Below are 11,270 nucleotides of genomic sequence, written 5' to 3'. Positions count from 1 at the left end.
TAGACAATGATATCAATGACTTGGGGCTAGAGCTGACCTTCTCGGTGGAAACGGACGTATTTGGAGCAATGGAAGAAGTGCCTTTGAAGCCGGGTGGTGCAAGCATAATTGTCACACAGGAGAACAAAGTGAGTCATTGGGGATTACGTTTGTCTGGGGTGATTCTGAAAGGTAGCCCCCTTCAATTGGTATACTAACTGCAAAATTGGTTCTAATAGGCAGCTTTTTCCTAGTGTGTTGAGAAATTAAACCAGAAATAAGAAGCAACCATGGCTACCAAATGTTATGAGGTATCATACAGAGTCTGTTTAATACGCCAGGCATATTCCTTTATTGGTTCTGAAGTGGCAGTGTTTAATAAAACAATAAAACATATGTAGCCTTCTTCTGTGCCTCTTCTTTAATAGTATTCTCATTCCCCTTTCTTATCTATGCTTTGAGAAGCAATTCAGTCCTAGATTTCTGTTTACATGCCACTACTTTATACAACTTTTATTTTCATGTCATATTAATAGCCTTTTTAAAGTCTTTAGAAACTTGTTTAGTGTAGTTTTTTTAAAATTTGTGCCTTCAAGTAGGTGTTGTACTGAAGTTTTCTTGGCAAGATTTCAGAAGTGGTTTGCCATTGTCTGCTTCCTAGGGTTGAGTGCATAAGTAATGCTATTTCCATTGATTTCAGTGTCAAAGGCATTGCTGAAAAGTTTTGATCATATTCCATTTTCAATAGATATTTATCAGATTTAAAACTAAAAATCCATATGTATGTCTTCCTATGTACATTTATTGCAGGTTGCCAAATCTTGTATGTCTGTTAGGAAGACGCATATAATACAGTATGAGTTCAGTTGGTCAAAATTAGAATTAAATCCATGCAATGGTATGAGATAAATTCATGATAACTAATTTGAATTCCTGTAGATTTTTGTGAGTCTAATCTATGATTAACTAATCTGGATCCAGGCTTACTCTTGATGAGTGAAACAAATAATAAAACAGATATTTCATTTTTACTTTATTAAGGATGTATAGAAAAGGTATGGTTTTGGTATGGTTTTAAATAGTGTAGATTGCAAATAGTGTAGATTAAATATAATTAAGACAATTATATTTTTGTAAGATTTTTGGGGTAATATACTTGATACTATTATGAAGTATTTGCAAAGGATCTTTCACGGTCTGCTGTTTCTTTTCCATTTTGTCTTTTGTGCAATACTGCATTTTGTTAGACTAACCACTTGCCATGCTAGTTGGTGACCACTTGGTGTCTCTTTATTTTTATCTCCTCCCTTTTAGCTTTTGTAATGTCACAACCATTTATTATTTGTTTATTTGGTATTTGATCTTGATCAGTGTGAGTGATTTATGGGAGCTAGTTCCATATTCTGCAGGTGATGCAAAGGTATGGATTCAGGTGTTTGAAGAACTATGTTGGAATAGGCATATCGGAGAATAAGCAAATGCTGAAGTGAATCTGATTGTTTATCTGAAGGTTTGTGAATAATAATAATAATAAAAAACATCAGCCACAACTAGAATTCACAGTTGCCATAATTACTAGAATATGCAAAAAACTGGAATTCTACATTGAAAGATGAATAGACATGTCTTTATTCCTGCATGTTTTCATTAAACTGCAGATTTGAAAAGAAAAATCACCTCTTTCTTATCACATGTCTCCTGACTTTCCCTCTCTTTATTAGTTTACATTATTGAGGAAACCTTGAAATATCTTTAGTGCCAGTTTGATTCTGAGGGAAAAGTTACTTAATGATTTATGTGGTTAGAAAAATATAATTTTTAAATATTTCCATTGCAATAGACAGCTATAAAATGCGGTTTCCCCTGCAAAATGGGGACATCTGTGTAGAGATGCTCCACCTTCAGTATTGTAGCTGTTGCCTCGTGAGGGGGAGCTCACTATGTTTACCCTGCTTGAAAAATCTCAAATCATACTGACAAAAAGCTAGAGCAAGTAGATGAATTTTTACTAAACATTTACTAAAATGAGGAAACGGAACTTTTAAGATATGAAAATGTTGGTAGAATGTTGTGGGTAGTATGCAGTGTTTTGAGAGGGATAAATGTTTGCTGAAAGAACTTGGATCAGTTCATTCCTGACTCATACTTTGAAAGTACAAGTTGGAATGTCACGAAAAACAAAAGTTAAAGTTGCCATCTGAATTGCTTCCTTAGGGTGTGTGTGTTATAAAAAAGAAGAGGGCAAGAACATATGAATGCTGAGTGAATCTATGCTAAATGCCAAAGAAATGAATGACCTGAAGGGATGAAGGTTTGCTTATATAGAGAGAATTTATTTATTTATTAAATTTATATACCGCCCTATCTCCCTTGCGGGACTCAGGGCGGTGAACAGGCGATACTAAAAACCACGATAATAAATAAATAGTTTGTTTTAAAATCGAATTAAATAACAGGCCTGTTCTAAAAACACACCCGTAAACCCCCCCCCACTGAAACATAATCAATACGCCAGGCCGGCCGCACGGAATAGATGGGCCTTCAGGGCTCGGCGAAAAAGGCGCAGGTCCGCAACTGTACGTAGGTCGGGGGTAGGTCATTCCAGAGGGCAGGAGCTGCCACAGAGAAGGCTCTCCCCCTGGGGGTCGCCAGCTGGCATTGACTGGCCGACGGCACTCTAAGGAGGCCCTCTCTGTGGGAGCGGACTGGTCGAAGGGAGGTGTTTGGTAGGAGGCGGTCTTGCAAATACCTAGGTCCATTGCCATGGAGCGCTTTAAAAGTGAGTGAGAATCAGATTTTAAGGAGGAGAAGTAAGAGGAGGAACAAGTGAATGCCCTGAGAGGAAGGGGAGACAAAGAAAGTTGTTATTGGATGGAGTTGATAAGATCTTGAAAAAGAAACAATAAAAGGTTTTTACATGATTCCATACATGCAGTATAGTTTTTTCTAAATTAACTTGAAACTGAAATACATTAGATTTGAAGCTCAGGTTAAATCCTCCCATTTCGTGGCATCTCTGAGTAATGAAACTGAAATAATGTTTTGCTAACAATTAAATATGTGCAATGTAGGCTTCTCCAAGGTGTGGGGGGAATGTGGGGGATGCAGAGTAATCTGTTATGACTTCTTCAATGGAAGAGCTTTGAAGGAAAGATGTTGAGTCCTTTCCCTGGAAATATAATTTAATTCTAAATATATTGGCACATAATACTTCCCCCCCCCCCTAAAATTAGAATTTTAAATATACCTTTCACCAAGATCTCCATATCTGGCTTTCCAATATTTCTCAGGCTTTTATAGATTATCTACTAATAACAGAGGAAAATAATGAAACTTATTTTATCTCGTTCCCAAATCAACATTATTGTACTATTGTACAAAACACATTATCCGTGTGTACCCTCAGATGGTGCAGCAGTATTTCCTAATTCTGTGTCCACATTCTTTTCCTAGGCTTAGATAAACTTTATATGTGATTCGTGGCAATAAATTTATTCTTGTGCTACTGCCTACATATCCTATCTGTCGGAAAAAAAGGAGGATCAATTACAATTGTAGAAGTTAATTATGGAGATTTACTTTTAGATTGCAGAAACAGAGGCTCCTATCTTCCCCTACTAGTATAGCCCAGTTGAATATTGTGAATATATGGAAAAGGCTCTCTTGAGCATATTAATATCTTTTTTAATTCTTTTATTTCTTCCTCTTCTTTTTATTTTATTTAGAACTTGAATAATAAGATTTTGGCATTGGCTTTTTTTTGTACATAGGTCATTCTATAAAGCTCCATATATTCTGATTATACAATAGCATTAGCGATGCTATTATTTTATGTGTGTAGCAAGTGATTTCAGCATGACAGCATACTTAAAAGCATAGTGAAATTCTTTCATGTAGTATAATTCTGCTTACTGCTGGTAAACCTTCACTGGCATTAGAAAACAGCTTTGCAGATGGAATTCATTAGACATAGGCAATTGCTCTGCTCATATCAGAGGAGGCTTAGGTGTTGATTTTTGAAAAATCCAGTTGTGATGTAACCTTTTTCTGAGAAGAGAGTCTGTGTTTATCAGATAACTATGAAGAACATGATGAAGAGAGCAAGACTGCAGTTTGAGGTTTGTTGGTGAGGAAATATCTGCTTACTTGGCCAGATAAATTATACTCAAGGTGTGAGAGGATGCCTTTATGTGTTATTTTTGATAATTTCTGGAGAAATATGTGAGGGGTGAAATGACTGAAGGAGTGAAAGGGTGGTGGCTGTCTTCAAATGGAGAGAAAAGAAGGCTCTAGTAAATTGTACATGAATCAGAAAAGTTTCTAAAGAACATAAAATGACAACTTCAGAGCTATCTAGGATTAAATTTAACATGTTTATATAACAAAGGAGATGATGGAACAATTATTATTTTAGATTATACTGTAAACTATCATCTGGGAAACATTGAAAATATCTGAACAAAACATTGCTTACAAAGTTTACATATCAACAAAAAGCAGTTTGTAATCAACATAACCGAAAGAAGCAATTAAAAAAAACAAAACTGAATAATGTTTTAGGACCTATTGGTATTTTTACAATACATTATGAAATCTTTCAAGAAAATTTGGTTAAACTATTAGGCAATGAATGAGAGTCAGGAACACTATAGAGCAGACACGTCAAACACAAGGCCTACAGGCCAATTCCGGCCCGCAATGGGTCCAGATTTGGCCCATGGGATCACCCCGGAGACGGCAAGGGACCAGCCCCAGCTGCCCCAACCCCGGCCCCTCAGCCCAGCTGGCCGCACCCCCATTGTGCACATAGGAGGCAGTGAGTATGCGAGGGCCAATGGTGTCTAGCAACAGCTGCAGCCTGCCAGTCCCTTGGCCGGGGACTCCGCAGCCAGCTGTGACCACTGGGCCGGCTCTCCAAGCAGCAGGCAGAGGCAGAAGTGCAGGGGGGGGGAACGCTCATGATCCAGCCTGCCTGATGCATCTGCTCTGCTCCACCTTCTATCTTTGCAGCTGCCATGGCTGAGATGTGGCAAGTGGCCACGTGGCCATCTGGTGGGCCGGATTGTGTGCCTCTCCCCCTGTGCCTCTGCCTTCACCTGCTGCTGGTGCCGCTGCTGCGCCTGCTGCTTGGAGGGCTGGAGGCAAAGAAGCAGGGGAGAGGTACGCGATACGGTCTGTCGGATGTGCCTGCTCCGTTCCACCTTCTGTCTTTGTGCAGTCATCCTCACAGCCATCAAAGTAGGATCCTCTGGTGGATCAGGCCCAGCACCCACCCTGGTCCCAACCCCTTCTGTCATAGACCCCTGGATTCCCCTCAGCCTCCTCACCCCCCAGGCACTCCCTGACACGAACAATGTCGAGCTCTTCATGTCCAACTTGGCCATGCCTACCCAGTCAGCCGCAATCACCACAGCCATGCCCTCCCGGCCCCCTTGAGGGCAACCACAATGCTGATGTGGCCCTCAATGAAATTGAGTTTGACACCCCTGCTATAGAGAGAACTTTTCATGTTTTTGATACACAGAATGAAATTATTTGACCCATCCAGAGTCATATGTCTTATTTCTTTATTGAATGTAGATTACAAGCTTTTTATGGCAATGCTTACAAAGAGCATAAATGTTTTTTTAAACAAAGTGATACACTCTGATCAGGCTGAATTTGTTCCAAAGAGATACATAAGAAAATCAGACATACTGTATCTGATGTTACCAATAACATGAATTTTCAAATCAGAAAGTAACTATAATTTTTCTTGATTCAGAGAACGATTCTGATAATTTGGAATGGTCTTTCATGCTTTCAGTTTTTAAAAAGATGAATTATGGCTCTATTCTTTTACACGTATACACAGTATGTAAAAGAATAAGAAGCCAGATAACAGTAAATAGTTTTCTTTATCAAAGAATGTAGTATATTGAGGATAAAGTTGTCCTCTCTATATCCTTCCTTGTCTCTATTGGTATTAGAGTCATTGGCAGTGAAAATAAGACAAGAAAGCAAAATTTTAGGAATCAAATTAGCAGCATAAGAAATACTTTGAAATTATATGGTTATAATATTGTATTTCCATACTCAAAATATTTTTTAGTATTAGTGGTAGACCATATATATAGATGTATATCAGGTTTTCAGATCCACGACAATAAAACTCAAATGCTGACTTAAAAACAGAGGGAAAAAGACAACATTTATACCTAAAAACATTACTGCAAAAAAGATGAAATATTTACAAATTTATTTGATAAAACCGTTATAAAAATAATTATTTACAGATTTAGAAGAATAATATAGGAGAGAAACTGACTGAGCCAGGTGGAGGAATCAAATGGGAACTTACCGGTAGTCTAGAATCCCTATGTGGGGGCATAAGAGGGTGAAGCCTGATCCCCCCTTGACTGAACCTTATCTGGTTTTACCCAGTTGCAAACTATCAGTCTGAGAAGATTCCTATGTATAGCTCGAGCAATAAAATAACTAATTGAATACTTCAGGTGTGGGTCTGGTTGTTTACACCTGACAAATATAATGCTAGACTTTTAAGAGTGGAGGCAATTGAAGTTGTTTTGGTTAGGAAGAATTGATAGCAGCTGTTAAAATTCTATTAAGACTTAACTTTCTGTTCTGAACAATTCCAGTAAATATTTAGAACAAATGATTAAATGATTGACATAAACAAGTAACAGATCACATATGGTGTAAAATCAAGGATTATTTTTGATATTCTTCAGTGTTCAAAAACAGGTAGATGGATTGGCAGCTACAATTCTCCAAACTGTGAATTGTATTACCAAGCTAGGTGCTTGATTTGGGTCATGATGATCTTATTGTCTTATGGCTCAAACACCTTTATGGAAAAGTAAGGAAGATCCAGATGGTCTAGATAAATATATCTGCATTTATAAAAACAGTGCATGCAATAAGAAGAGCATATTGAAAGTAGGAATAAATACAGAAAAAGAGTCAGTCCAGATTTATTCCCTCTTGCCTTTTAATATATTTAACATTTATTAAATTGTTTATTTACGTGTTGAGAACAGCATAAATAACTTTGTTCAGTGGAGAAATGATCCATGTAGATTGCAAGATTTGATTATCAATAAGTCAAAGAAAATCTTTTTGAGACTCCTGCAATGACCTAGTCTACCTAATTTCAGTATTTTTAAATATTGAATCTATATCCATCTATGTCTTTGTTTCAGCAGTGCATTTGAAAAAATACCCCACGATATTCTGACTTAACAGGCTAGTGAAGTGTGGACTGGATGGCATGAACATTAAGCTTGGCAATGTATTGTAAATGCTTTATTAATTGTTCCTCATCATTGTTGTGAAGAATTAAGTGGAGTGTCTCAGTTTCCATTCTGGACCCTGTACTAACCAAGATTCAATTATTTTAATGAGGAAGTGGAGGGAATATTCAGCACACTTACTAATAGCACAAAATTGTGTGGAATGACATGTATTCTAGAAAACAGAAATAAAAAGCAGAATGTTCTTGATAGATTAGAGAAATGGGTTGAAAAACAGTTCAGAAGTATGAGAGTACAACACCAAGGAGCAGAAACCATGTTTATTGCTAAGATTGTTGAGTGCCTGCTTTGCAAGAAAAAGGGACCAAAAGAATGCGAAAGCAAAGAGTTTTATAGAAATTGGGGACTACAAGATGGGGAATCCTAGCAATCTGATATCCTGGTCAGTTTGGGGAAGCTAGGAAGATCCTCGTCCATGTAACTGGAGTTATTTCTATTCTTAGGCAAAGTAGCTTTTAAGGAGTGCAGAAGAGCTGAGCAAGTCCATTATTAAAGTGATGGAATGTTGAGGTCATCAGCTGATGGAGGATGGATAGTTGTAGGTCTCTTCTTAGGGCTGCCCTTGCAATGTACTGAAAGTTGGTGAGGGGGCTTCTAGGTTTTGATCTAGATGTGATTATAGGAGGTTTTATCTGAGGGCAAGGAAAGTCAGTTTGAGTCTCATGGGATTAGGCAGATAAAGAAACTGGGTTTGACCCCGACCATGTCTAAAGGACAAGGAAGAAAAGGGTGCAGCCTCCATTTTATTTGCTACATTTATTTTCTCCACCTCAGTGAATGAAATTTAAAAGAGACATATACTGTACAAAAAATGTGATGGGACATCAAAGAGACCCTGGGAAAGTAGAGGAGAAAAGAGGGCCATTGCATCAGTTCCTCAGCTTGACAGCAAAGCAAAATCAATTAGCAGTTAATGTGTTGCACTTGGCTTGGTAATGGTGTTTGTGGAAGAGATTTTGGAATAGCATTTGATTACAAACTGAATATGATTCCACAATATGATATGGCTGCAAAAAAAAAGGCCAAATGTTATTTTGGCTTTATTTTATTGCTAGACAGCCATCTGTCTGAGGTACTTTAATTTAGATTCCTGCACTGAGCAGGAGGTTAGCCTCCAGGGCCTTAAAGGCCTTGGCTAACTCTGTGGTTTAAGATATTAGTATAATTAATACCAGAATAGATAGTTAAGACCATTCACAGGTGCTGAATTACAGTTCTTGTCCCAAAAGATCACTGGAGATGTCAGGACCTGAAACTAAATATATCTGGAAGACATTTAAATGTCTCTCTTGATCCAGAGTATAGATTTTATAGCATGCATCAAAAAAAAGATTTGACACGAAAATAAACATGATTCACAGGGGAATTTAGTTTATTTTCTTTTTAATCATCATCAACTCTATTATACTTTTAAGTTAATATAAACTTATTTGAGAATTTCTTTTCCATAGTAGTTCGAATTGCAGAAAGTGTCTACTGTTACAGTTTTCAATCTAGACATTCCTTAAATTATTGAGGCAGTATAGTTCAACCTGGTTGAGTTGCCTCCCTTTCTACTGTCTAAGAATTACCGTGCAACTTTTTTTGGGGGGGGGTGGAGGGCACTTCCCTCTTCCTTTTTTTTAAAAAAACTATTTTTTGCCTCTAAGCACTGCAGGCGGTGGTGATGTAGCATTTAAATGTGATGTTGTTTCCTGGTTTCTGGAGGTTTTTTCTTTTTACCTGAATGTGTGTTAAGGTAGTTTTAATTCACCTATTTGAAATTTTACAAAATCATTTTCAGAAAGACGAAGAAATTGTACAGCGTAAAATCATCATTTTGCCATACTTCAGGCAGTGAGATCCTTGCAAAGTTTTGTGTCCTTAGCGCAAATTTGGGGAGCTGTGATTTCCCCATCTTACTCTGTAAATCAAACAAATCATATAGTGTTATAATTCTGATTATAGAAACATGTGTAATTGAAACATAAGTTTCTTTTCTACAAGAAGCCACACTGGAGAGAAGTGTTGATTTAACCTCATTTTATATAAATATTTTATGTGGTTTAAAAAAAATAGATGTGGTTGAACATTAAAAGTATTGCAGGTATATATTGCCATCAATAAACAAGAATGTGACATTTACTTTTCTTTTGAGAAGTGAAATTGATGTGTGAACAAAGTATGCCCAAGGAAAATCTCTCCTTATAACTTTTATATTTTAAAGACTTAGAACACATTAGAAAATAGTTTTCTGTGTATATTCAGTTTCAGTTCCATTAAAATAAAAATGAATGAAATGTTTCTTCCAGTCAAGGAATCATATCTGCAATAGAACTGTGGGATTGCAAATAGCTCTGCATTGTTCAGGGCCATTAGAAATCCTTACACAATGGCTTTCAAAATTAAAAATAAGAATATTCTCTAATATTTTTTTCTTAGACACTGAACCTTTACCAGAATTGTCTAATATAAGGGTAGGAGTGGGGTGGTGAAAGTTCCAGAAGGGGGCAACCCAACGAGGAGGTAAATGGAACCACGTCAAAAATAAATTTTGATTTAATTAGATTAAATATAGTAATTTTAAAAAATATTTTCACAATTTTCAGGCTGAATATGTCCAACTTGTTACTGAGCTTCGAATGACGAGAGCCATTCAGCCTCAGATAAATGCTTTTCTTCAAGGTTTCCATATGTTCATTCCTCCTTCTTTGGTACAACTCTTTGATGAATATGAATTGGTGAGTAAAATTATATTGTGTGATTGAGCACCTTATGATTTATATAGTTCAGTGGTGGCGAACCTATGGCACGCGTGCCAGAGGCAGCACTCAGAGCCCTCTCTGTGGACACACAGGCCATGCCCTGGAGATGGCAACCATCCCTCTTCAACCAGCCGCCCACTAACTCGCCGAGGTCCCACATGGCCGGATGCATCCCAGCACCCATGCGCTCACTGGCCTCTGTGTGCTCTCTTGCCCTGTGACAATGGCACCCCCGCCCTGCCTCACCTCATCCCACAGGACGAGCCTCCTGCCCACCGCCCCACCTGGCAGAAACCCCCTGAATCTCCCCCAACCCTGCCTGGCCCCCACAGGCGTCCCTTCCCACGAGCAACATCGAGGTGATCACGCCCATCTTGGCCACTCCCACCCAATCTGCCATGACCACCACAGCCATGCCCACCCAGTGGGCCACACCCACCTGGCACCCGGCGATAAATAAGTGGATTTTGGGTTGCAGTTTGGGCACTCGGTCTCTAAATGTTCGCCATCACTGCTATAGTTAATAGTACAGAATGTAGCAACTTTGGAACACTGAACTTATTAATTTGGACAACAGTTTCACTTTATTTTGTTGAAAGTGAGTAGAATATTTTATATGCCTTTTTTGTAATCTAAATGTAATCTAAAGAACCAGGCACATGCTAGTACTGTAGTTTTCGGATTTCTGTGTTCAACAGTTGATCTTATATTGATTTAGAAATCCTATCATTCTGTGTCATAACAGAATAATGTTTTCAAAGGTGAATAGTCTTCAGAAAAATAAACCACTTTACAGCTAAAAATGTGACCAGTTTAACGTGTCATATTCATAACAAAATTTGGTTTCTCCTTTTTTTTTTAAAAGGAATTGTTGCTTTCAGGCATGCCAGAAATTGATGTAAATGACTGGATTAAAAATACAGAATATACAAGTGGCTATGAAAGAGATGACCCAGTTATTCAGGTAAAGTATGGGATGGATTGCTACAGCTATACATTTCAACCAGTTGCCCCCCCCCCCCCGTTTTTAATATATTACCTGTCTTTCCAGGCTGTTTACGTTTTGTGGAAATGAGGCACAGTGAGACTGGTTTGAATTTACCAAAATACAATTTTCATAATGTAGTCATATTTGTATCTGCTTATTAATGAGAATTTGCAGGACAGATTTCAAAACCGTTTTAAAGAAGTAAAACGTGGAAAGAAATCCATATTAGCACAGTGAAAAAATTAA

At 37.7% G+C, this 11,270-nt stretch overlaps 1 protein-coding gene across 1 annotated transcript; it reads left to right on the top strand.

The window, feature by feature from the left end:
- Positions 1-9: 9 nt before the first annotated feature.
- Positions 10-11,000, top strand: LOC107300832 (E3 ubiquitin-protein ligase HACE1-like; the record flags this gene model as incomplete). The annotated part of the gene is made up of 3 exons (XM_015830120.1): positions 10-128; positions 9,881-10,012; positions 10,902-11,000. Coding segments are annotated over exons 1-3 (291 nt in total), but the record flags the coding sequence as incomplete, so codon positions are not given.
- Between the last annotated feature and the right edge of the window lie 270 nt (positions 11,001-11,270).

Source organism: Protobothrops mucrosquamatus, unplaced genomic scaffold (genome assembly GCF_001527695.2).
Source record: "Protobothrops mucrosquamatus isolate PMUCROS unplaced genomic scaffold, P.Mucros_1.0 scaffold8676, whole genome shotgun sequence".
NCBI classification, from domain to species: Eukaryota; Metazoa; Chordata; class Lepidosauria; order Squamata; family Viperidae; genus Protobothrops; species Protobothrops mucrosquamatus.
This window is presented reverse-complemented; position numbering and strand designations above follow the sequence as displayed.